The sequence below is a fragment of the Eremomyces bilateralis genome (assembly GCF_010015585.1).
Source record: "Eremomyces bilateralis CBS 781.70 unplaced genomic scaffold P152scaffold_11, whole genome shotgun sequence".
NCBI lineage: Eukaryota > Fungi > Ascomycota > Dothideomycetes > Eremomycetales > Eremomycetaceae > Eremomyces > Eremomyces bilateralis.
Genome location: NW_022985077.1, coordinates 327,353 through 353,294, shown reverse-complemented (window position 1 = coordinate 353,294; position 25,942 = coordinate 327,353). Strand labels below are relative to the sequence as shown.

Below are 25,942 nucleotides of genomic sequence, written 5' to 3'. Positions count from 1 at the left end.
TATCGGCCGTATGATAGTACGTGTACACGTCGGTCAAGCTAAAAGTTAATGATTCGATGGAACAATGCCCTATCTGCTTGCCATATTGGAGGGTATTTATAGACAAAATATGTCTCGTCTGCTCTGGCCGAGTTGCACGGTCGAGGAGATATGTCAACCGTAAATACAGCCGCGGATGAGTGTTCCATAGTGAAAAATTAGCTGTATATTTCCCTAGAACTTCTGTAATAAGCTTTTGATAATTACCACTTCGATCGAAAGTAGCCTTCTAGTGGGATCTACTTCTGATTGGTGAATTATATCATGGTATCTTCGCCCGCGGGCGATTTGTCCGCCGCGGACGACTGAACTCTTCTAGCCCAGAGATGATCATTATTACTACGATTTTCACTCCAACTTTGTCATGCCGATGAAGTGACGGTGGAGAAGTAAAAATGTCGGAACCGAACCCCGACCACGAATCCCCATCGAGTCATGAGCCGCCCGCAGCGAAGCGACGAAAGGTCCGCAAGGGCACGCAAAGTTGCTGGGAGTGCAAGCGGCGGAAGATCCGGTGCACATTTGCCGCGTCTAGGGAGTCGATCTGCGATGGGTGTAAGAGCCGTCGGACTAAATGCATTGGTCAAGAGTTTTGCGACGAGAGGACAACGGCAAGGAGGAGAGAGAAGGTCGGTCGTTTGGAAATGTTGGTGGAGCAGGCGATTACTACGAGCACGGGAGACAGATCGAACGCGTCGTGTCGGGATAGGCGGAATGTGGCGGCCGTCACTGTACGTGACATTTGCAGTTTTGGCCAAATGTCTATTCTCAATTCTGACATCGGAATAGCATTGCCTGGACGACCATTCAATTACTGGGCCAAAAAGCCCCGGGCCGTCCCGTCCTGGTCTGGTTCCTTCTCCAAGCTGGCAAATTCGATCAAGAGACAATCACAGTGAGGTATCCCGCGCTTTAATAGCCGTGTGGCCCTGCCAGAACGAGCTTGATCGCATCTTAAGCGTCCCCGTAAGTATGTCAGTCCTACTCCACGGTGTGGTTTGCCGGCCGTACTCTGGCTTGCTTAATGGAGATATGCCATCGCCACGGGACATGTTGAAGCTGCCTCCACCCGAGTCTCATCCGGTCTTGATAGCACGAAGGCTTCTCCTACTCGGCACATTCCTGCAAGGCATTCCGTCGAGCTCTCTCAAGGACTTGGTTGGCCTTGGTTCCGACTATAGGGATATCGAGTCTCGAGTGGTCGATGCGGCCAGACTAGTGACTAACAACGACGACCTCGTCGGCTCACTCGAGGGCATCGAATGCATCATGATCGAGAGCATGTATCACAACAATGAAGGAAACCTCCGTCGTGCGTGGCTGATCGGCCGTCGAGCGATGGTGCTGGCGCAAGTGATGGCGCTTCATCGAGGGAGTGACTCGCCTCCACCGACGATACTCGATATCGAGACGCGAGATCGTATCCATCCGGAACACATGTGGTTCCGCTTGGTATGTTCGGACCGTTACCTATCGTTGATGCTTGGGCTCCCACAGGGCTCGGTTGAAAACATCTTCGCTACTCCAACGGCACTGGAACAGTGTACGCCCATCGAGCGGATGGAGCGACTTGAGTCGGTTGCGGGTGGACTGATCCTACAGCGTAACAGCGTCGACCTACCTGAACTTTCACTAACGCACAAGGTTGATAAGTTGCTCCAGGAGGCTGCTGCCTCGATGTCGGCCCAGTGGTGGCTTACTCCTCACCTCGCCTCTATCACCGGCGATGATGTTGATGCATTCACGGAGACAATCCGTGCCATGAATCAGTTCACTCACTACCACTTACTATTGCAGCTCCATCTTCCGTACATATTACAGCGGTCTCCTGACCGGAAGTACGATTACAGCAAGATTACAGCTGTGAACGCCAGCCGGGATACTCTATCCCGCTTCCTGTCCTTATGCAACTCCAACGCAGCCACCTACTGCCGCGGCATCGATTTTCTCGCCTTCATCGCAAGCACGACACTGTGCCTAGCGCATATCGATGCTCGCCGCCACCATCGGACCGAAACCGGCGACGGCGCCACCGTCTTTCAGTTCCTCGCACACCAGCGGCTCGGCGACCGCGGAATGATGGAGCGCACGCTAGCGAGTATGGAGCAGATGGCCGAAGTAGGCAACGACGTGGTCGCGACGAAGATTTCTGGCATGCTTCGGCATTTGCTTGCGTTCGAGGCCGACTCGGCAGATGGCGGCGCCTATAGCACTAGTGCGTCCCCCGGGGCGAGAGATGAGAAGTTCCACGCCGGTAGCAATTCCAGCGACGCTGGCGACGTACTACGCATATATGTCCCGTATTTCGGGACCATCAATATCGAGCGTTGCGGTCACAGATTCCCTAACCAGGCGACTCGCACCAGGTCAGTGCCGCAAGCACCCCATTTCGATGTGGAGGTAATACCGTCTACGCCGACAATAACATCATATCATGAGCGAGAACCAGAACTTCAAGGAGCGTGGGCTCCTGTGTTCAGCCCCTCTCATTTCGACCTTCCCGGACTGCCACATCAGGCTACATTGGTAGCAGAGGATCAAGATGTACCTGGGCTGGTGACTGAGATGAACTGGTTGTCGCCAGGCGTAGATATGGGATGGCTTGAAAATATAATTGGAGATACAATAGAGCCGGCTGTACCGGAGCCAGAGGCTTGAATGCCTCGTAAGTTGCCCACTAATCGTTTCCAATGGTCTGTTCCGCGTATTGTTCACATCTGTAGGTAAAGCTATGATTTGGTAAATGACGCAATTATTCTAGTTCTGCTAGGAATGCCGCGATTGACCATGGCCGAAGATTTGGATATGGAATTCGGCAAATACGTCTACATCAAGAAACCAGATTAACGATATTCAGGGCTCATGCAGTGCTCAACATACTGACCGCGAGCGCTGTTAGTACGCCATATCGTAGCCTAGACGGCGTCAAAGGTTCTGAGCCACGCTAAATGAAACGAGACTCTACTTCGGAAAACAACTGGTCCCAACTCGGGTACGTCGTCTCGTGTCCAAGGGTGCCAAAGTCTTCCCACGTACCCCCGAGCTCAAAGTATGGAAGGGAAGATGTCCCAGTGTCGCCAAGATCCGTGGGAATTTCCATTTGCGCATTCACCAGTCGCGTCGGGGTTGCGTTGTGGTTAATTGAAATGTCGTATCTCCCGAGCAACTCGGACATAGCTTTTAGAAATGTTGCGACGGCAGGTAAAGTTCCCTGGACTTCTTGAAGACACCGGTACGCACTCATGATGTCGGCAATCTGGGTTTCTTCAGTCTCCTTGGACCGGTTGAGGCATAAATCCATTACGAGCACAGTGGTTGCGAGAAAGCAGTAGTGGATAATAACGATGAACCGAAGGGGGGGGATGGTGGCCAGGTCCATCTCGAGTTTCAGATTCTGCTGAATCGCGAGAATGGCTCGTGCGGATCTGAGACAGGCTGTCCTAGAGTGGCTGTATCCCGGATTCGTCGAGTTCCGGATCAGAAACGGTTGGTGCAGTTTACATCTGCGCGCATGGAAGTTGAGATTCATCACGTATCGTTGAATCGGCCAGATGGAGGGCTCCGCCAAACTTGCACCGGAATCGTCTAACTGCAGGCAGTCCGGGAGGTTCTGCAAAAACCCCTCCAGCTCCCGGTCTCGTTCGAGCACCTGGTTGTAATCGAATTTTCCACTCTTGACCGCATGAAAGGGGAGAGTATCGACAATCTTGCGGCAAATCTCGGAGAATGCAACGCGATGAAGGAAGTACGCCATCGCTGTGGGCTCAGAGAGAGGTCTCTCGTAGTCATGCGGCCGCTGGATGAAATCCTCATCATTGATATTCCGGGGAAGGTTGACCGCCATGTGGCCTGGTTGAGTCTGATAAGTGCCTTCCTGCGGGCCTCCTGTGAGGGCAAGTAGCCTAATAAAAGTCAGCTACAGGCCATACGAAACAACCACTCAGAGTGGACGAAATTGATGGCCTTGAAGTAGACCTGGGCGCCAGAAGCTCTTAACCATTCACCATATTTTACCTTATTATACGAGACAAGAGCTGCGTATATACCCCTTTCAACCACGCAGGCCTAATATCTTCCCCTACCTAGACTCGAGGCGCAGCAACGTCACGAGGCCATCAATTTCGTCCAAACCAGGATAAAGCATATGAAGCGTGAAACTCGTACCAGTCTGATGAGACCAAATGCCACCATATCCTCCGCTTGATCTCTTTCTGAATGAATTCACTATCCGTGAGATTCACGTCGGATGAGCTTTTGAAATCAACACGGTGTAACGAGAGCTCCCGCGCCGTTGATAGGGCATTTTGAAAAATTGCCCGTCCTCGAGGGGAGTAACCTTCCAGGTTGAAGACCAAAAGATATAGAACGATAGATGCTTGAACATCTTCAACTGTGCCTCCCCTGGCTCTCCTCGAATGGTCGATGCAGTCTAGCGAAGACTTAACCCATAGTGTTGAGAGATGGGAAGCGAACTCGACACTATTGAGGAACGGAGGGAGGCTCTCTTGCATGATGTAGGAGGAAAAGCAGCAGGTCATGGCGAAGATGGAAAGAAGAAGAGCAGCCTGGCCAGATGAGACAGATTCATGAACGGTTATCCGCCTCATGATATCTTCACACGAGGCGCGTATGGTCGGTGTATAGACAACATGGTGAATCGCTGACAATTTAGTTCCGTAAGCATTAACCAGGGCTCTCGCTTCTTCTAGACTCGGAAAATCGATCATCTTAGAGATGGCCGAGTGTTCTTTAATGGGATGAATGCGAGCCTCATGTTCTTTCAATAGCAAATCGCGGAGGATTTCATGAGCAGGAAGGCTCCGGAAGATTAGATCATCGCATACATCATGAAGCTAGTCGGTGTTAGTCAAGCAGGCGACTTCAATCAATCGTGGATTCTTGTACCAGAGGCACATCTCGAACGCCAACCGACTCCAAAAAATTGCTTTCATCCTGATGCACTTCTGAAGCGCCGGAACTTCGGTCGAGTTCAATGCGGCCGTGATCTTTGCCGCCAGCGACCGATGTGTCGGACTTGAGGCTCACCAGCAGCTCCTCCAGTCGATGAAGTTTGTCGAGGATTTGCCGACTATCCACCTCGTCCCCGTTCTTCCTTTGCCGCGCTCTTGTTTTCTCCGTCTCCAATCCGATGCCACCGGAGCACGGTTCGCCTCGTGCTATACAGTTCGTGCATGGAAACGTTCGACTGCATTTGAGTTTCCGCAGCCGACAGAGATCACAAGACACCGGACTTTGGCGGGTCTTCCTTCGTCCGATACTCGAACTGGATGACATGGGTGGTTTCGAGAGTCGAGACTTGGCGGGATGTTCATCAGTTATGAGGAAACGTGGAATGTGCTTCGATGAGTCGATTGATTACTGCACCCAGACTCCCAGCGGGATTGATGGATTTCGCGATTGGGAGTTGGACAAGGGTAAACGACGCATCGGGATTCGGGAACAGGAGGGGAGCTAAGCGCCGATGTGGCGCTGTTGGGTCAACGGCTGGAATTGGGTTTCGCACTTCTCTGGTAGCCAGTGGTAAGGTCTCGTATTGCCGATTGCGCCATCATCTCGCGTAAATAAGCTTTGGCCATGTTCAAACAAAACTATGTAATAGCGAAGACGTCGTCCCTCGTGACTCGTCAGACGTCAATATGTTTTGCCATAGGCCCATAGCCCATACTATGTACACCTTGTGTACCAGATGGTGGCTGGGAGAGAGACTTGTAGTCAAAATATCTCCGGTTTCTCCATGACGATGGATATGATCCAGGTGATTGATTCGATCGTCCGGCTTTATGAGAATGTTCTAGGGGAGGCAAGATGATATCCAGGATTAAATCACCCACAGTGTCTCAGTTACCCTTTTCATCCTGGGCACAGGGTGACAGGGTCCAGAAAGTCTTGGTTCCCAAATCGTAGTGTTGGTCGATGTTGAATTAACGTAATCCACCAGCGAGTCGCCCAAACCACCGAGTCGCCCACCTCATCTCCATAACAGCGATCATCATGGTTTTTTCGCAATGTCTCAACAACAGCGCCCTCAATTACCTTCAAATGAAGCTAGAATGAACCTAGCCATCCAGACTATCGAACAAGACCAAGTTCAATCAATTCGAGAAGCTGCAAAAGCTTACAACGTCCCGTGGAGTACCTTACGTGACCGCCGCAACGGAATGACTGCACGAAGCGATTGCGTTCCGAATTCGAAAAAGCTCTCAAATACAGAAGAGAGGGTGATTATCGACTATTGCCTCGACGTCGATGCGCGCGGATTTCAACTCAATTACGATATGTTGCGAGATATAGCCAATAAGCTACTCACCGATCGCGGTCAGGCTCACGTTGGTATCAATTGGCCATCGAGATTCGTACAACGCGTTCCAGAGCTCAAAACACGTGTTAATCGAAAGTACGACTATAAAAGAGCCCTGAACGAAGATCCAGAGATTATTGGCGCGTGGTTTCGCCTCGTACGCAACGTGAAGGCAAAATACGGCATCCTGGATGAAGATACTTACAACTTTGATGAAGTTGGCTTTCAAATGGGCGTAATCGGGACACGCATGGTCAGCACGGGTACCGAACGACGTCAGACTCCAAAAACCTTGCAGCCAGGCAATACAGAATGGGTAACATCGATCATTGCTGCCAGCGCGCAAGGTTGGGTTGTCCCACCCTTCATCATCTTCAAAGGCGCTCGACATTACAATACCTCGTACGAGGCGATTGCGGATAGGCCTGATTGGGTTCTATCAGTTAGCGAGAAGGGCTGGACGTCCCTTGAGCATGGATTTGAGTGGTTAAAGCATTTTAATCGCTTCACAGAAGACCGTACGACTGGCGCCTATCGGCTTCTGATTATGGATGGCCATAACAACCATGACACTATCCAATTCCAGGATTTCTGCAAGGACCAGAAGATCATTACTCTCTGCATGCCTTCGCATTCATCACATTTGCTACAACCCCTCGACGTTGGCTGTTTTGGGCCATTGAAGCGCGCGTATAGCAAGGAGATTGAGGACTTTATCCGGTGCCGCATCAACCACATCACGGAAGAGGACTTTTTACCTGCTTTCAAGACCGCCTTCGAAAAAGCAATTGCTACGGAGAATATCCAGGGCGCCTTCAGAGGCGCAGGATTAGTGCCTTTCGATCCAGAAGCTGTTATTTCAAAGCTTGATGTCCGATTACGGACCCCGACGCCATTACCAGAGATCCCTCAATGGGTGTCGCAAACACCACGCAATGTCGCTGAAATAGGATCCCAAACGGAGTACATACGACAGCGCCTTCAAAGACATCAAAATACCTCCCCAACATCGCTTTTAGAAAGCTTTACAAGCCTTGAGAAGGGTGTTCAAATGATCGCGCACGGAGCTTCAATCATGGAGGTTGAGATAGGAAAGCTTCGGAAGGCAAACGAGACGCTATCAAAGCGCAAACAACGAAAAAAAAAAGTGCTTAAGGGCGCTGACACGCGCTCAATTACTGATGGGCTTCAATTAGTTGAACAACGTCGGGATCAAGATATAATCAGTCAAAATGGTGCTTCTAGTGACGCTCCTGGAAGGCGCCAGCGACGTTGCGGACGCTGTCGCGAGCCAGGACATCGAGTTGAGACCTGTTCAATGCCTCAGTTAGCTATACCAGAAAACGTAGATCCTAGCCTACTTCCTAATTAATAAATTGCTTCGGTAGTTGTTGAGATATTCAGGTTACGGTAGTGGGCCACGGTTGAGGTGGGCGACTCGGTGGTTTGGGCGACTCGCTGGTGGATTACGTTAGTACTACTACGTTAATTATGTACGCAATATTAATGCGCCCCTGAATTATAGCTTGCTTACCCGACCCTTCGCCCTTAGAGCTTAGATACATTTTAACGACCTTTAGCTGCTAGGGAATTTTTGCCAATAGGTACCCATCAGCCACCACGATACCCCAACGCTAATCAAGTTCTTAGTTCGACTCCAAACAATACGGCCTAGGTACTCACGGCACGCGCCCAATTTGGCATCAAATGGGCACACGAGGCACAAGTACCCTCTTCCTCTATCACCCTTTTCGAATCCTACATCAGAGTTCAGACAAACATCGCCGACTTCATAGAGCCTCAGACACATGAACAAAGGGCTAAGACTCAAGAGCCGTGATCGGAATGATGTGACGCGTGATCGGCGTCTTCGGCCCCAAACTCTTCTCACGTTAATGTGGCCTACTGGGCAGGTCCAAACAGCGTGTTCCAACCGAACAACCGCCTCTCGACGAATAATTATCGATGCAAATGGTAGACGAAGTGCTGGTGTATTATGTCCTGGAATTGGATTGGCGATGCGAAGAACGCAAATATAAAAATGTAGTCCAGCAACCAATTACTATGGTAAGGTATTACCCCAGACCACACAGACTATGGGAATAATTAGTGCGGCTCTGCAACTCCCCCCTGAATCCCCACATCTCACCACGGGACATGGACGAACTCGGAAGAACTGAATGGTAATTGGACAAAATGTTAAGTGATCGATTTCCGATTCCAATAACTAACTTACGGATAAAGCTTACCAAAGTCCCACAATCACATGTATGATGTGCCTAACTAGTCCGTGCCCTTCGATGTCCCGCCTTGCGAGTTGAAACTTGCATCTTATCATTGCGATTCATAGGCCCGAGCCCTGACAGCTGACTTCATACAGTACGGAATATCCTGTACATACAGTAATCGAGATGCTCCTCCTATCTCAAGCATAGGGTATATTCAGTAGGGAGAGCAGTGCTCAGGTTCTTTTCATACAGGATTAAAGGTCCCGCTCACACTTCGTTTCGACTTTCGACTTTCAAGTCCCCTAGACAATTTGCAGGATGCTGGAATACAGAGTCAGGAATTAGTTAGGGGAAAGCTAATTAATTCCTTTCGTTGAGACCTGCCGTTCCATCAGAACGGTTTAGAGTTTGCGCTAGGCCATCTGACAACCGTGCTCACCAATAAGCGGGGATCGCGTCCCGTCTATTATGACCTGTCCCTGGTCCGTGGTATGGATCTACGAGCCGTTCCCGCTTATAACCTGGTTGTAACTTTCGTTCCCAGGCTGGCGAACTCTGATCGCTCGAAGCTTTTCCCGTTTCGCCTTAAAGACAGGACTTTGCTATCATGGAGCGCCCGACTTCCCAGGTTCGAGCTCATTTTTCTGTCCTGTTGTCCTGCTGTGATCAGTCCCAAGTATCCACTCCGGGACTCCAGGCGGACTCTCTTCAAGATGGGTGGTGGACCATTTCCTCCACTGGCGGTTGTCACGACATGGAAGCCGAATTACAAGAATCCGGAAACGAGAGGATGGGAAATCGTGATCCTTGTATCCGTCCTCCTGGCCTTCACGTACATCGTCGTTGCCCTTCGCCTGTGGGCTCGATTTATAATATCGAAGAGTCCCGGTATTGACGATGTGTTGATCGTCTTCAATCTGATCCCTTTGACCGGCCTCACCGTTGCATTGAGCTTGGGTAAGATGCTCCCCGTTGGGTTATAGCTGGCACAATCTAACGAACACAAAGCCTTCAGGTGGTACGGCTTCGATCGCCATGTATGGGACAATCCGCTCCCCGTCCTTCTACAGAGTCGTCAAGTACGTATCCCGAAGCCAGGCCCGATCAAGATATCCGGTTGCTGACCATTGCAGATTACCATGGCTCTGGAGCAAATCTACATGCTTTCCACCGTAACCACCAAGATCTCTATTCTCCTGTTCTACCGACGCCTAGGCGTAGGCGCGGTTACGCACCGCTTCCTCTACTGCGTGTATGCCGCCATTGCGTTCGTATTGGGCTACTTTATCGTCTTTACGCTTACGCTGTGGTTTCATTGCCGCCCGATCTCCGCGTTTTGGTTACAGGTTGACATTCTCTGGAACGCGAAACACAAACAGGATTATACCTGCATCAACGAGCCTGCCAACTTAATCGCCGCGTCAACCATTAGCGTGGTGCAAGATTTTATTGTTTGTGGTATGCCCCTGGTTTTGTTCCGGAATATTCGAATCCCACGGCGACAAAAGATAGTTTTGGCTGCTGTTTTCGGAGTTGGCTTCGTGTACGTTTCACCCACATCTACTTCTAATGATGGTGGTTGCTAATCATGAACCCGCAGTCTTTGCATTTGCGGCGTCTTGCGCGTCGTGTACACTATTCCAATCTACTACCATACATATGACATGACATGGGAATCGTACCCAGCGTGGATCTGGTTCGCTATAGAGTCTCATCTCGCAGTCATGTGTGCATCCGCGCCAGCGTTGAAGGTGTTCTTCAAGGATCTCAATGTTTCGAACATCAGTGCCAGCTGGAGGACCCCCACGAAGAGGCAGAATGGCACCGACGGGAGGAATGGATTGGATTACAATGAGGCTAAGAACGGGGGGAGGACATTGGATACTGTGGATAAGAAATATCCCACCCCCAGTCAGTTTGCTTATGATGCGTCCGAGTCGTCCGAACAACTTACCGAACGCTATCGGCCAAGTTATCTAGATGATGGAGGGAGCAGAGACATCGAGATGGGGTCCCTCAAAGAGCGGCAGGATTTCCATCAAGAACCGAGAAGACTGCCGGAGGAAATAGATAGGTCATGGCTAACTGACTCGACATCACGGTCACGACACGGCCACAACACGTAAATAAATAATCCTTTCTAATGGAAATATGAATACACGATACGCGAAATCAATGCTTTCTCCAACTGGCTGCCTTGTGGTCTTAAACCCTCACTCACTCACCGGTTGTCCAGAGGTCTGTCCTATTGTTGATGCTATTCTGGAGAGTGTTCCATCATCATTGATCTGGTGGGGTGCTTGAACGGTCGTGGCCCCGTTTTAAACTACTAGAGCCACGGTTACCAATAGAAGGAGTAGGCGGTTCTAAGGATTGAAGAAGGGGATAAGTGGTGGTAACATTTATATTATTAATGCCGTCAACGTTGAAGACGGTAAACAGATGTATACGCAACGGGCTATGTACCGTTGAATACCCCTTGGTGGTCGAGAGGAATTGTAGTGTCCGACTTGCAAGGGTTATATGGTGGCGGTTGTACTATGTATGAGGATTGAGGAGGGTTGGACACTGGAGTGACTGGAGTGACTTGCATCCCCATGCATTATCTAGGCAGCAGGAGCCAAGCTAGCTCATGGATAGTCAAATTCGTAAATTGAGTGAGGATACGTTCTTTATCATACTGAAGAGTACAAATTACGAACCAATTCGTTCCTCATTATAGCACTAATTTGACCATCAAGTATTCATCTTGCCTCGAGAGGATTACGACCTTAGTTCAGTTCTTTTGATGCCGCAAAACATTGCGGTGCTAACCTAGTTTCTTGAACTTTCGTCAATCTCTGCTCCAGTCTTCATAGTCCGGCAGGGAGTCAAGGCCCGAACCCGCCAGCTTCTCCGAACCTTCCTCCCTCTCCAAACCTAGCAGCTCCTCCAAAGCTAAAAGCTTCTCCAAACCTTACAGCTTCTTCAAACCTAACAGCTTCATCGAACCTAACAGCTTCTCCAAGACAACAAAGTGATAACGGGCATAATGCCTTGACTCGTCAGCTTATGATCCAGAACCAAACCCAATACACTCACCAAAGCGATGGTTTGAAACTGTATTGCAAGTTGTCTAGAGTCCTGTGGAGTAGTTAGCGCGTATAAAGTAGACACTCTTGATGAGGAAAGTCATACTTGATTTTGGTATTCACACAGAACAAGAAGCAAAGAATAAACGCTGCTTACTCACCACGGAGGATATCGACGGTCTGAGCTTGCCGGAAGTTTTGTTTAACAAAGGGAGACAAAACGTTGGATTTTCATCCCCTAGCCCGCAAGCTCTTCCTGTTGAAGAACGGCGGCGTCAACATCAAGTTCAGAGAGAGCCGTCTTAATTCTGATGGAATGGTAAAGCTCGGGTCCCATTGCAAGTGGCATGGACACGCGATGGCAGAGGAAAAAAAGGGAAAGAGAAGGAGAGGAAGGAGAAGGAGAGGAAGGAAAAGGAGAGGAAGGAGTTGAGAGAAAGGATAAGGAGAGGGAGAAGATTATTACCCTGAACTCGAGTCAAATTCGAGGACCCACAAACTCTGCCAGTAATTATTAGTAGCTCCTCAAAAGGTAACTACTGGTTCTATTAAAAGATTCACCGGATAAGTCAACATGCATTCATCTTTTCAAGGCTCACAGCCTGAACAATGCATCTTGTGACTGCTATCGGACAATTTATTCGTCATGTTCCTATCAACACGATGGCCGACTGTACTGGGCGTAGTCAATCGGGGACACGCCATCGCATATCGATCCAAGGTGGCTACCCTTCCGCATCAACAAGTCTCCTCGATGTAAGGACCGCCACTCCATGCCTGCCTGGTGGCTCGGGATATCGGAAGCCTCTTCAAGGCATTTATTGAATGGTGAGGCAGAAGAGGGTTATCAAGATTGAGAGGGGGTAGGCGGTAGCTATTTGTACTCGCGGATTTGAAAAATAACGCTATACCGGATGGGGGAACGCTAAACCGGAAAAGAAAATTCAGTACTACCGCCCCTTAATGGGGTACAAATGAAAAATAACCTAGAGGTGAGCACATTTACGCTCTGTAGCGACGATTAGGGGACTTCGGAGGAGCAGGAATGAGGAAACCATTCCAATGCTAATGACCGCCTTTTAAGACCCATTGGCCCTATGGCCCCTGGCTGCAACTCTGTATCGGAAAGTCCATGGAGACTCCGGGATAGGAAACCTCAGAGCGAAAAATGGTCCGTGGAGCCAGCTCTCAAGCGGAAAGTCCACGGAGCTTGCAGGATATATAAGGAGGTAGACGCCCAGAAGGAAAATGGCTGAATATGTGTCAATTGCATGAAACTCAACGCCATAAATTCAACCGCCCCCAGGTATGGAACTATCGGAAAGTGAGAAGCCCTCAGACAAATGTCCGGAGGCGCTGAAGGATGCGGAATCAGGTACGGAAGTCAAGTGCGTCATGATCTAGATTCATATCGTAACTGAAGCACTGATATTTGTCCTAGTCGGCGTTCCGTACTTGTCCTTGTCGGGTCCTTCTTCGCCGTGTTCGTCACGACAGGATTCCTGAATGCTTTTGGAGTGTTTCAAGAATACCTGTATGCACATCTCTTGTCCGACCGCACGGAGTTCGACATCGCGTGGATCGGTTCCTTGGCGACTTTCCTCATGTTCGCTGCGGCTCCAGCGCCCGGTGTGCTGTTGGATCGGATCGGGCCAGCAGTAAGCACGCCTTGATCATCTTGACGTTGGGCGAACTGATATGTCGAAAGGTACCACTCTCGGTCGGGGCCATCCTCGTGCCATTCGCCATGTTCATGTTGTCCTTGTGCACGGAATACTATCAATTCGTCCTCGCCCAAGGGGTTCTCCTAGGCATCGGAATGTCGTTTCTAGCCATACCTACCATTGCGATGGTTCCGAAATACTTCCAGCAGCATCGAGGTTTGGCAATGGGTGCCACCATAGGAGGATCCTCTTGTGGAGGTGTTATCTGGCCGATTATGCTCGATCGAATGCTGAATCATCACCGACTCAGTTTCGAGTGGACGATTCGTATCATGGCATTCACCATGCTCCCTCTAGGGGTATTGAGTGTCTTGACTGTCCGAAGTCCTGCGAAGCCAGTGTCCACGACTGCCTCAGGGGATGGGGAAGATCTTCAAGACGACGCCCAGCAGCAGGAGCCTCGCAAGAAAATCGACTTCTCCATTGCGAAAAACGGAACGTTTATCCTTCTCTGCATCGGCCTCGCGCTGACATTCCTTGGGCTATTCACACCCCTATTCTTCGTCACCACTTACGCCACCGCCCTCGGTCACTCGGCGAGCTTCGCATTTTACTTGGTTTCCATCGCCAACGGCGCCTCGTTATTCGGTCGAATCATCCCCGGGATCCTATCCGACAGGTACGGTCATTTTAATCTATTGATCATCGCCTGTGTGACCTCAGCAGTCGTCGCCCTCTGCTGGACTGCTGCAAAGAGTGCTGCGGGTTTAGTGGTTTGGTCGCTGGCATACGGATTCTCTTCGGGTGCGATTCTAATCCTTCAGGCGGCATGCTCTACGCAGCTATCGACTCCTGAAACATATGGGACAGCAATTGGACTGGTCCTAGCAGCGGTTTCCGTAACGTAAGTGCGCAGTTGTTAGCATGAGGTGGTATGTAATGACTAACACATCGCAGTGGACTTGTCGGGAATCCGATCAGTGGCAAGCTTGTTCCGCATGGGTATCTTGCGCTCTCACTGTATTCTGGCTTAAGCATTATGGTTGGTGGAGCATTAATTGGGTGGTCGCGTGTGAAACAAGACAAAAAATTATTTGCCAAAGTGTGAAAGGCAAAGGATCGAATGAACACGGGGCTGACATCAAACTGCGCTGGACTTGACAAGATAAGAACTAAAATAGAACGAGATCACGACATAAGACTCCCTCCATTAAAAAAAGAGTGGGCTCAAGCAGTCTCTCAATCTCTTGTATATCCCAAAATATCACCTAGTTTTGACAGGCTTTGGCCATTTATTTAATCATCACGGAGTTCTCAGCTAGTGAAGGTTCAGGTCAACTTGGCTCTCCATGGACGTGGATGGGCGTAAGAAATATGTGCAGCAACTTCGCGTTTGAGCCAATCCAATTCGAATCAATTAGTGCACTCAAAGAAGCACCGCCTGAGCAATAATGCTATCGTAAGGATAAAGTTGTTAATTAGTAAACGTGAGCGATGCAGTTGCGGCGGTGTCGCGAATGAGATTGAAAGAAACTCCTACAAAGATTATCTCAGCTTGGGCTCAGACGTTACCCAAGCCATGACCCTGGTTTAACTAAACCAGAACCGGATTAGACCCATATTTAGCGTAAAATCTACTCACGTGAGTGCAACTGTCTTGTGTACCGTCTGAGAAGCCTCTGCAAAATTAGCGTGGATATGTAGATGATGAGATTTACTAGAACTGACGAGGTTGCGAATAACATCATACGGAGAAGTTGGGTGGGCTCCAGAAGTTGATGAAATATAGATAAGGGTTTGTTAAACCGTCTTATGGCTTTTAAATACCGAATTTCTAACTGTAGATTCTGTAACTAGAGTTTAAAGCTTGCTTGTCGCGTCATCAAGCGTAAAGGATCAATCTCTAGATCTGCCTCCATGCGACTAAAGCGCCGGCAAGGCCGCGCCTATGGGCGTGAAACCTCCCTATATAAGAATCCAACCTCTGTACAACCACCTTCCATCGAGAAAACGATCGAAGAACGGATATCCATAATTGCAACGACACCAGATGAAGAGTTATGCTCGGTATTACAAGAGCTAGTCAAGGCCTGCCTGATACGAAAGAACATTAAATACCAGTATGGTCTGATCTTCCATGGTTTGCAGCGACTCCTGGCTGGTCGGCTCCCACGTATCAACTAGGTTCGGGCTCTTCGACGAATTGTTTTTCGCCATGGGGATACTATTGTCTCTGCTAAGACTGGTTTTGGGAAGAGCATTATCTTCCATGCTATCCCAATCTTTATTGGCAGAATTGTCATCCAGTTGATTCCTTTAAGCAAGCTTGGAGAGGAGCAGAAGAGGTCAGGCCTTGCCTTGTTACAGCGGAGACCAAGCGCACGAATCCGAACCTGTTAAAGGAGATTGCAGCTGGATTATACACCCGTATCTTGATGAGTCCTGAGCAAGCAGTTAGCGACGAGTTTCATGATTTGCTGTCAAACCCTAGTGTCAAGGACGTAGACACGTAGTGATGTTGTCTGGAATACGTGTATTGTACTACGTGTGAAAGATAATATTAGTACAAAGGAGGAAGATCCATCAAGCGGAGAGTCTTCCTGATATGTAACTTTTACAAAAGCACTCAGGCGTTGGTCATGTGATGTCATGTGATATTATAACCGGCCAATGTCTGAACCGTGACGGACTGTAGAGTGGTTGGATTGGTCCTAAAACTTGATGAAATGTAGAAGTCAGGGCGTAGAACCAATTTCTGAAAACAGATTAGCGATAAACATTCTGTATCAAGTACACTTAGCGATGGGAGTTCTCTCACCTATTTCATGATATGATGCTCTACCATCCATACAAACTCTGCAGACTTCTCTCAGACGGCAGTGGTGCCCCCTGCCTTTATGGCATATGATTGGTCAATATTTAGAGAGGAACGCTAAAAAAGAAGCTGGGCTTCATTGGGTATAGCGGAACCCAATCTTGGCCAGGGGGCACCATTGCCGGCTGAGTCCCAACTGAGATAATACAAAGACGGAGAGAAACCCCTGGAAAGTTGCCAAGTGGATTCCTTGCTGCCTGAGCTTGGCACCTGCCCTGGCGCGATTGGGTTGCCTCAGTGTTGCCGGTCGTCGGCTGTCGCCGATCGTGCCTTCCTTTTTGGGCTCTAGAGTTCTCAGCATCCTCCTCTCCAGCGGAACATCCAGCGGCCCGAGAGTCAAGATCTATGAACGGTGGAGGTTCAGGCGGCCTATCAAGGATTCAAGAGGCAGTATGCCAGTAATTGAAAATGTGCATACTTACCTAAGTTACTATTATTTATCACCACGACACATACGATTCGAGTTTCAGGAGAAAATCTCCGCGGAAGAAGATCGGTGGTCCCCAAGAAATCCTTGGCCGAGAACGAAAATATTGGACTGGCTGGAACGAGGCACCGTGATCGGAGGCCATCGGGACGTTTGATCACCGGGTAGGGGGCAGTCCAGGGGAGGACTCAGGAGTAGCTCAGAAACATCGATTCGGGCGCGATGGGACGGATGTGAACGCGGCAGATCTATAGAGAGGACGGTATCAGAGTGGGCGATGTGGTGAAGACCTGAAAACTGACATTGTCTGGATAATATTCTTGCTGGGAACAAGGAGGGCTATGATGTCGGATAACTAGTCTATGGATCCAAAAACAGGCAGAGTGGAACTGAAGACGAGTAAACGGCGTGAAATGTAGGTTAATGGAGAGGATCAGTAGAGTCGAGCTGGATGCTATGATCATGAAAAATTTGGTAGGCCTAATAGAAACCCTAGCGCCAGGAATGCCTCTATGCTAATTCGTGTCTCGCAGAGTCATCAACGTGCCGTCGCTAAGGACCATCGCATCATAACTGAATCCCAACCATGTACGCTGTTCATCGATCCGATGCTTCTCACGCTCAGTGGTCTTGCTTCGTTAGTATCAACGTGAATTACATCCTGCTTCCCCACTCCTTCCGCCCGCCCAACCTGCCTCCCATCCCCGCTCCTACCCCAAACGCCCCAAACCCCCTCTCCGTGCCGCTGTCGATGACCATAGACGAACTCGACACCACAGCCCGACTCCCCGCCGTCCCTCCCACCCCGCTCGCCCTACCACTCCCTCCTGCTTCCCCTCCTCCCACCCCCCTCCTCCTCTCCGTCCCAATCCTCACCACCCTCTCCCGAAACCTCGACCACCCCCTCTCCCTTTCCCCCCAATCACTCATCTGCCCCACCAAAAAATCCCACGCCTTATTCTCCGCCCCGAAGTCCCCTCCCTGCTCCCTCGCCGACGCCCCTGCCGCCGACGCCCCCGCCGCCGACGCCCCCGCCAACGCCCGATACTGCGCCGCCGTCGCCATCACCGTGCGCGCTGACGACGGGCCCACGCACGCTTCGCGGTACTGGCGGGAGGCGCGTGCGCGCGATGCTGCGGCTTCACCGACGAGGTCGGGGTCTTCGTGGGGGGAGGCGGTGTTGTGGGTGTTGGCTGCGGTGGCGGGGAGGAGGGAGGAAGAGCTGGCGGGAGAGGTGAGGTGGATGGGGGAGGGAGAGCGGGGAGCGAGTGGAGGAGGGTGGGGTGCGGTGACTGTGCGCGGCAGTCTCGTTGGTTGAGACGAGGGGCCGGCGGTGGGGAGGGAGGTGGCAGAGCGCTTGTATCCGGCTTGCTTTGCGGCTTGCTTTGCGCGGCGGGTGGCGACAGCGTGGAGTTGGCGGTTAGCGTTGAATGTGTTAAAGTTGCCGACTTGATAGGAGCGCATGTCGAAGTGGGCTTGGGGCCCTTCGGGGCGGGGGGCGAAGCCAGGGGCATATCTTGGGGCGGGAGGACGCTGGAAGGTCGACGGGGTGCTTTCCTCGACGTGAGGAACTAGCGGGGTGGGGATGGCATTGCTGTTGGAGGCATGGTTCCCGCTGTTAGATGGCAGTCGAATGTTGTCTTCGCTTGTGCGTTCGGAGGCAGGTTGTGGCCTCTGGCTGTAATAAGTGGGTGCTTCGGAGACGTAGGATGGGGCAGAGGAGAGGGTTGAGGAGGTTTCGGGGTCCCGACGATAGAGAGGGAGTGGTTCAATCGGGAGATCGATATCGAGGAGATTTCGTGACATCGTGAATGCTAACTACTGTATGGTCGAATGTCTGCGTCCATATGATTTCCAAAGGAGTAGCTAACTTTGTGTACTGCGGAATCTCCGACTCCGGAATCCCCGACTGCGGAAAGGGGTCCGGTGACCAATCAACAGATAAGGACTTGGACAAACGGACAGGTAACGAGAGGAGAACAAGGACAAACCGAGGATGCAGAGAGAATCAGAAGGGAGAAATCAGGAGAAGAGGAAACTCCAACCTTTAGACATGCGAGTCATATACGGAAACGGCTATTACCTTATGTACGTAAGGGTTTAGCGAAAGTGCTGCATGAGATCCAGCCTGATCCCGAGGGTTCCAAAACGAGGCGCAATGCTAATGACGAGGATGCTATAAAGAGGGGTCTGAAATAAGATCGTTGGTAGAAACAAGGGCCGTCACAGTGGTACAGCTGGCAAGTAGTGGGACGTGTTGACAAATGGAGCTGGTCTTTTGGGTCGGGATGGCCTATCTCGGCCGAAAACCTGGTGACCATCCCAGTGCCAGTAGGCAGTAAGATAACTTGGACAGGGTAGATTCAGTGGGCAACCTGTTTTCGAAGATAGTTGAAGATAGAGGGGCTTGGGAGTTGGGGGAGGTCTAGGAGCAAGTGGATGGTGAATGGTTAGTGACATCTGATTGCGGGGAACAGAATGTCGCGAAGTGGGGAGAAGGGGGCGGAGTCGGTGGGAGTACAGTTTCGAACCGGAAATTATTAGCGCAACGAGAGTCTAGGCGCGATATGAAGCTGTACAAGATAACATGAACTCGCATGTGGTAGCTGACCTTGACCCTTGTGGGGTCTAGAATGTTTGAATGTTGAATCCCTGAATTCTAGCAAATAACCTAAGTTAGTTATTACATGACGTCAACTAGTTATCTGAATATCTTTGATGATCTCCTCCATAGTTTCGCTACCGTAGCCTCATCAACTCCACTTCTCTCGTCAGAGCCCAGAGATATCAACTACCTAGCCACCCTTAGCATTGTCTCAGAGAGCTGCATATCCTCCGAATCCCCGCATGATCTACAGCGACGTCATTAGGAGGGGTTGGAGGGACTGAAGCGGAAATTGAACACGATCAAAGCAATCGTCGCAAATGATACAGGAAATTTCGTTTGAATACTCGCATGGCCAAGTCATTTTGCAAGACACGGTCACCGTCAAATCGATTTCAACTTTGCTGCTTTGGATAGATGCCGCGCCGAGTCCGCGATATTGTATTTGGAGATCCATCCTCACCCTTTTTTTCTCTAAGATTGCGCATACCTAGTTTACCTGATTCCAGCAGTATATTTCATGGCTAGGCGCTTAGCCTAACAATAATGGAAGCAAATGAATATCCAAGGCGCCACCCTTTAATCAAGAGGTAGTCAGTCTCATGGATCTGCCGCGCTCGCGGTCTGGCCTAGATCACCTTCAGTGGTTCCCATTATGTGCATTCGGCTAGGCGAGACTGTGCTCCTCGATGGAATGCGTTGAAGAATTGAGGATTCGACTCGCTTGGGGTTGAAGATCTCGGGAATGGAGCTCGACCGAGAGACGCGTCGATGGTGAAGGAAGGAATCTTGGGGGTAAGAGAGACCAGAAGGGCGAAGATGAGAAGATGCTAAAGGAGGAGTTCGGGTATAAGGCAGCGCCAAGTTCTTGGCAAAACATCTGTCTCAAATATTCGAAGGCGTAGAGGTAGAACTTCGAGCTCGATGAATCTCAATTCTCATGATAGTCCGATTTGGTCGTGTGGACAGAATCTGGGGAAGATGGCGTTCTGCACAAATGGCACGCAAGGTCGGCCGGAGAGTATCAGCTGGCGATCGACAACAAAGGAACTTCGGCTTCGTCAAGATCCGATATCTTGATTCATCACGGTCTGAATTCATTCTGTCTCTTATTAAATAACCTCAAGGTAGGCAGGTGGCTTTTTGATGTATCCCACCTGATTGACTTGTCCCTTGTCTAGGATTGAAGGGCATTGATGGTGTGCCGCGAAAATCCGCATTGTCTGAATGTATTGCGTCATAGGATGACCACCTCCCGGACCTCTTCGCCGGATACACATTAATTTGCTATCTCTAATACTTCATTGTTTTGGAATTCTGGATTGGAGTGGGGAATGGCATGTTACAGGTGTTTGAATATCACCCGGCCAACTCTGTTGCCTCGATATCTGTTCATCTTGACCCGTCGACGCGTTCGGCGAGTGATCATATATCGAAATGGTCCTCAACACGCTCACCGTCACCGCGGCTATAACCCCGACAATTGCATCAACATACGTAAATCACGTCAGTATGCCTAAAACATTGTGTCTCAGAAGCATTACTTAGTTTCCCAAGTATGCACGCCGCAGATCGCTCAAGAGGAAGCCGACTATCCATATTTCCTACCATCTAGGGTTGGAATTAGTCCGTCGATTCATCACTTACTCGTCTAAACATACGGTTGAGGAAATTCAATCCTTCACTGCCCAGTGGGTTCCAGTTCCACGATGGGTACGCTCAGAAGAGGTGGAGATATCCGAGACGTTGCTTTCCGAATCCGCCGAGTTGCTGCAACGTCAACTCGGACCCAAAGGGATCCAACTTGTGGGCGGTGCACACTGGTGGCAATGGCGTAGGCCCAAAACCCAATTCAAGGCCGAATGGATTGAGATGCGGAATGATTACAATGAACGAAAAGCATCCGGGGTGGCTCTAAGCCGCATCATCCTCTACGTTCACGGCGGCGCCTACTATTTCGGAAGCGTGGATGAGCACCGCTATCAGATGCAACGGCATGCTCGTAAATTGAATGCGCGTCTTCTGGCTCCTCGGTATCGACTCGCTCCGCAATTCCCATTCCCTTGTGGTCTACAAGACTGCATTGCTGCTTATTTGTACTTGCTTGAGTCTCACAAGCCCGAGCATATCATACTGGCTGGGGACAGCGCAGGAGGAGGATTGACCCTTGGTGCTCTTGTCACTTTGCGGGACCAGGGTATTCCGTTGCCCGCAGGAGCGATACTGCTAAGTCCGTGGACAGACTTGACATGTTCGTTCCCTAGCATGGTATGCGACAATCAGATGGACTACATCCCGACCTCTGGCTTTGTCCACAAGCCCAGCTTAGCGTGGCCGCCTCTGAACTACGAGGATTTCGGGAAACTTCTGGCTTCTTCCAAGACCACGCCACCGGAAGGCTACATGACTCCAGAGGCAGCAAAGATCACGCTCGACGGTCATCTCACTGATTTGCTCGAGCAAGTGCAGTTGTATGCACCAAATCATCTTCTCCTGCATCCGCTGGTCAGTCCCATCTTCCAACCAACACTCGGCGGTCTACCCCCTCTCCTCATCCAAACAGGTGGAGGCGAACTGTTACGTGATGAGCAAATATACCTGGCGCACAAGGCAGCAAACCCCTCAGCATTCAAGTTATCCATTAAGCATCAAGACAGGCAAGGAGTTACGGAAACGATCGACGGCCTAGTGGCAAAATATCCCCCCACCAACGTCCATTTGCAAGTCTGGGATGACCTGTGTCATGTCGGTCATACTCTATCTTGGACGCAGCCTGCTAAGTATATGTACCGAAGTGTTGCGCAATTCGGAGCTTGGGCACTCGCGCGAGCACAACACCGGGCGATCGATATCATCGTCGACGACTGTATTAGCGAGGCTGAATCGTGGGAATCGGATTCTGAGGAGTCCCGAGACACTGCCGGGGACAAGAAACGGGAAATGCATCCCGCCAAGCTGGACAGCTCCACCGAGTCCGAAGATTCGAAGCAATCCAAGCCACCCACACTGCCCCCTATCGCACCTCTCAACGTGGGGCCTGCCAATTCAGTTGGCAAAGCCGGCGATCCTTTACCGGCCTTTGAGTCCTACATGATCCGCCAACGGGTCGACCGCCACGGCAATATCTACCCTCTTCCGCCCGCCGACCAACTCAGTGCCTTCACCCTGGACCCAGATGAAATCGGCGTCTTCAAGGAAGGACCCCTGAGGAACTGGTTCGTTTCCAAGGAGAAGGCCGACAAGAAGTTTCGCCACGAGGCGGCAAGATGGAGAGACCGGCGTTTCAGTGTCGGCTGGGAGGGGTTCCATGGTCCGGAGGGCATAGAAGTTCCGCCGCCCACTGCGCTTGCAGGCAGGCAAAGTGACTTGGTAGAAGAAGGAAGTTGGCTACGGAGGCAAGCGAGAAAGAGCTTGGGGATGACGGTGTGGGCTAGCTGGGCCGGGAAGCATGATAAGGCTCGGGTATGTGACGTTCTTTACTCGAACCACGCTATACCCAACCGGCGCTGACATGACATCGTCTCGTAGATCGACCGACAAGAAATAGCTGAACAGGCGTTCGAGCCGGAATCGGACGAGCCGATGCCGAGTCCACGGCGGCAATACAGGTCGGCTCGGCCTCGGATGCGCTCGTCTTCACGGGCGCTGTCGAAACCGCGAATTGATTCCGTCTCGGATCAGGGACAAGCAGGGCCGGTTGAGGATGCACCTCAGCCCGCAAAGTCTGACCTCCTTACACCAGCTGCGGCTGAGACACGCCGATTCGATCTTTCAGGAAGCAAGGATAGGAGCAGTGAATGATTAGAGCTATGAATCTGCGGGTGCGATCATACAGTCTGCGTTCCAATATGAACATCTGAAACCATCGAGAAGGCATTGATGGTATATTTCTCGCCATTCTCGTTAAGTCGTTTTTACACACTGACAGTCCAGCGTTCAGTGAGCCAGTTTCCACACCGCAGAAATAGAAGAGATCTTGAGTTTAAAGATTTACTCCATCTCGAACCACATTAACAGTCGCAAAAATGTATCTAGGATACCATACACGGATCCGTTTCACGAACGCTTAACCAGACAACCCCTCCCCCTCCCCCTCTCCTCCATCTCCCTCCTCCTCTTCCGACACAGCTTTACGTAGAAGTTCCAGTCCTCCTTCCCACATATACGCACTCTGAGCTCCCAGAGCATCAGCCTCATCCTCGGGACTTCCGGGGGCTCGCCATCCGGAATTTCAAACCTGGGTTGCGTCGGCAGGACGTCGAGCCCGTTTCGTTCTAAGACACTGGTGTTCTCCTTGAGTGCAGCAAGTTCCGTCCAGTTGATGCACTGCCCGGTCGCGCGGTTCTGCTCGATTGCCGTCAGATTGGCTTTCATCGTTGTGAGGGGGCGATGCTTTGGTTCATCGAGAGCTCTAGCGGTGATGAAGGCTAGAGAGCTCTGACGGGAGAGAGGGGTTGCATAGCCGCTTCGCGGGGATCATGGGGGGAGAGGTAGGCCATAGGGAGGACGCTGTCGTAGTAATCGAGATGGCAATCCTCGTTGTAGGATCTGTGGGTGCTGTTGGGAATCTGGACGGTGGTCCATCATGTGGATGAGATGAGTTCTTGGAATCTTGTTTGACTAGGAGTGGAATGAGAAACTGGCTAGAGTTGACTTTTGGCAAATTCAGAAATCTAGGGCTCTCCCTCTTGGCGTTTACATTTTACTTCTGAGAGGAAAAAGTCGTTAAATATGGTCAGTGCGGATGGTGTACCAGAGTTCCTGCCTCAAAACTTTTAGGAATGACCTGTCGAACCGTTATTATTGCAGCGCCCCTTTCTAGGAAGACTCACAAAGCTGACACTTTCTATTGTATTGAACCAGTGATAAATGAACTTGAAATTAAAGGGGAATATACCAGGACTCCAACTCTAAATACTACATATACTGACTACTATGCTTCCTGGATTTCAAAACAGAGTATGGCAACGACGAAGTTCTGGTACTATCTAACAATGCAGAGGGCGAGAAATCTCAACTGATCAAGCCTTGGATTCTGGCCACCAAATCATTGCCCACAACGGAACGCCCTTCCCGTCTTTTTCACGAATTCCGTCGGCGTTCACCTTACCCTTCCCAGCTCTGACCTCTTCCACTTCTTTGAACCCCAGTCTCTGGTAGGTGTCGCGTGATTTCGTCGTGGTGGCCTCGAGCCAAATCGGTAGGCCTTCCTTTCCAGCGCGCTCTTGCAGCACTCGGATTATGGCAGATGCGAGGCCTTGGAAATCCTCGTGTTAGTTCCACGTTGGTTCTGGTGACTCACTATGACTCTATCGCAATGGGACTTGGCATGAAATTACCTTGACCTTGATGATCCGGATCGGTGGCGATGAAGAAGAGATAGTAGAAGTCCTTCTGATTCCCCAGTCCCTTCTTCTTTGCTGGCCCAACCGCGCTCGGAAATTCAGATATCATGCGCTACAGCACGTTATACCGATCATCGAAAGGTAATTGGCACACTTAACGTACCCAACTCGACGCAATCCCAACGTCGAGAGTCATCCAAATGAGCCCCGAGGGGATCAGCGTCCGCGGACTATCGATCTTCTGCTGTGGAGGCATGCACACCGCGCAGGAACTCCAGTCGTTGGCCTCGAAGAATAACCCTTTGTTCAACGACGCCGCGACCGTTAAATAGTCGAAGTATTTGGGTAGATAGGCAGATTTTTTCTCGGGCGTCATGCCTAGCATGTATTCTATCACTGGATCGTGAGCGAAGGCGCGGGTATAGACTGTGCTGATGCGCTGGCGGTCCTCTGGGATAATTAGGCTGGTCAGATGGATACGAGACAGGCGGACGAACGGGCACATACCAGCATTGCCCTCTACTGCTTTGATATTCGCCATGATGCTGAATTATTTTATATTGAGAAACTTGCGGAGATAATGACGAAATGCTCGGCTTCTAAATGCGACGACCGAACAAGAGAACGGAACGATTTTTGATGCCCACGAATGTTACAACCCTCCAACGTATGTAGTTATCCCAACTTTGCCAACTTGCCGTGTTAGTACAGCCCCCGGCGATTCATACGATTCACCGGAAACCCCGCCCGATCCAGACACGCTACATGGTTCTTTTACGAGCGCATTCGGCATTCCCGAATTCCAATTGCATGGGCAAAAGCCTAACTTAGTTAAGTTAGATAACTAAGTTAGTTAACTTAATTATGTACACAATAAAGCTGGGGTTAGGGGTAGCCCCATGAAAAGAGCGCCATGCAACTAGGTTACCAGCTGCGCTCAAATCACCCTAGCACAGGACTGCTTTCGATTCGGACCAACTGGATGAACGCGTGACTCCAATAGTTGCATTAGCTCCTGTTTGCCGAAAGGGCGGTTGAAAGTGAACTGCGATGGAGGTCTCCTGGTCAAATTGAAGACATGATAAGGCAGGCGGAGGTATCTCCTTTATTACTGGGTACAATCTTATATCAAGACCACATTCCTGGGACCTGTCAGACCGATCTGCTAGATATGATCAACCCAATCCCTACGAATTCCGGATTCCTGGGTATTGTCGATCTCAATCTTCACTTCATAGACATAAATAGTTGTTCCTGTTCGGTATTTCGCCATTGTGGGGGTCAGAATATGCGATTAGGAGCTTAAGAATGAAGTTCCATTCCAACTTCGAGATAGGGGGGACATGGGATTGCCGGACAGGGCATTGGT

The 25,942-nt window shown here is 50.5% G+C and overlaps 7 protein-coding genes across 7 annotated transcripts; 4 read left to right on the top strand and 3 right to left on the bottom strand.

The window, feature by feature from the left end:
• Window positions 1-351: 351 nt before the first annotated feature.
• On the top strand, window positions 352-2,718 carry P152DRAFT_417899 (uncharacterized protein). Its single transcript, XM_033677096.1, has 2 exons — window positions 352-770; window positions 829-2,718. The coding sequence occupies exons 1-2, from the start codon at window positions 435-437 to the stop codon at window positions 2,695-2,697; spliced, it is 2,205 nt and encodes a 734-aa protein (XP_033533623.1). The 5' UTR covers window positions 352-434; the 3' UTR covers window positions 2,698-2,718.
• Window positions 2,719-2,983: 265 nt separating this feature from the next.
• P152DRAFT_466807 (uncharacterized protein) lies at window positions 2,984-4,766 on the bottom strand (the record flags this gene model as incomplete). Its single annotated transcript, XM_033680720.1, has 2 exons — window positions 2,984-3,941; window positions 4,204-4,766. The coding sequence occupies 2 exons, from the start codon at window positions 4,764-4,766 to the stop codon at window positions 2,984-2,986; spliced, it is 1,521 nt and encodes a 506-aa protein (XP_033533622.1).
• A 4,330-nt stretch (window positions 4,767-9,096) lies between these two features.
• P152DRAFT_514656 (uncharacterized protein) lies at window positions 9,097-10,755 on the top strand. The gene is made up of 4 exons (XM_033682870.1): window positions 9,097-9,543; window positions 9,595-9,665; window positions 9,720-10,129; window positions 10,187-10,755. Exons 1-4 carry the CDS (start codon window positions 9,300-9,302, stop codon window positions 10,710-10,712), a joined length of 1,251 nt encoding a protein of 416 aa, XP_033533621.1. The 5' UTR covers window positions 9,097-9,299; the 3' UTR covers window positions 10,713-10,755.
• Window positions 10,756-12,965: 2,210 nt separating this feature from the next.
• P152DRAFT_488278 (MFS general substrate transporter) lies at window positions 12,966-14,678 on the top strand (the record flags this gene model as incomplete). The annotated part of the gene is made up of 4 exons (XM_033682116.1): window positions 12,966-13,045; window positions 13,099-13,315; window positions 13,366-14,225; window positions 14,279-14,678. The coding sequence occupies 4 exons, from the start codon at window positions 12,966-12,968 to the stop codon at window positions 14,427-14,429; spliced, it is 1,308 nt and encodes a 435-aa protein (XP_033533620.1). The 3' UTR covers window positions 14,430-14,678.
• Window positions 14,679-16,887: 2,209 nt separating this feature from the next.
• P152DRAFT_40256 (uncharacterized protein) lies at window positions 16,888-18,638 on the bottom strand. The gene has a single exon (XM_033676660.1). The coding sequence runs from the start codon at window positions 18,427-18,429 to the stop codon at window positions 17,278-17,280; it is 1,152 nt and encodes a 383-aa protein (XP_033533619.1). The 5' UTR covers window positions 18,430-18,638; the 3' UTR covers window positions 16,888-17,277.
• Window positions 18,639-20,665: 2,027 nt separating this feature from the next.
• P152DRAFT_398344 (alpha/beta-hydrolase) lies at window positions 20,666-22,738 on the top strand (the record flags this gene model as incomplete). Its single annotated transcript, XM_033676457.1, has 3 exons — window positions 20,666-20,734; window positions 20,786-22,113; window positions 22,192-22,738. 3 exons carry the CDS (start codon window positions 20,666-20,668, stop codon window positions 22,736-22,738), a joined length of 1,944 nt encoding a protein of 647 aa, XP_033533618.1.
• A 1,511-nt stretch (window positions 22,739-24,249) lies between these two features.
• P152DRAFT_474223 (uncharacterized protein) lies at window positions 24,250-25,114 on the bottom strand (the record flags this gene model as incomplete). Its single annotated transcript, XM_033681308.1, has 4 exons — window positions 24,250-24,485; window positions 24,568-24,685; window positions 24,737-25,023; window positions 25,081-25,114. 4 exons carry the CDS (start codon window positions 25,112-25,114, stop codon window positions 24,250-24,252), a joined length of 675 nt encoding a protein of 224 aa, XP_033533617.1.
• Window positions 25,115-25,942: the final 828 nt, after the last annotated feature.

Coding starts and splice junctions, on each gene's coding strand:
- P152DRAFT_417899 (XM_033677096.1), top strand. CDS start 435: ATGTCGGAACCGAACCCCGACCACGAATCCCCATCGAGTCATGAGCCG. Junction 771..828: donor GGAATGTGGCGGCCGTCACT/GTACGTGACATT, acceptor ACATCGGAATAG/CATTGCCTGGACGACCATTC.
- P152DRAFT_514656 (XM_033682870.1), top strand. CDS start 9,300: ATGGGTGGTGGACCATTTCCTCCACTGGCGGTTGTCACGACATGGAAG. Junction 9,666..9,719: donor TCCTTCTACAGAGTCGTCAA/GTACGTATCCCG, acceptor TGACCATTGCAG/ATTACCATGGCTCTGGAGCA. Junction 10,130..10,186: donor GTTTTCGGAGTTGGCTTCGT/GTACGTTTCACC, acceptor ATGAACCCGCAG/TCTTTGCATTTGCGGCGTCT.
- P152DRAFT_40256 (XM_033676660.1), bottom strand. CDS start 18,429: ATGTCACGAAATCTCCTCGATATCGATCTCCCGATTGAACCACTCCCT.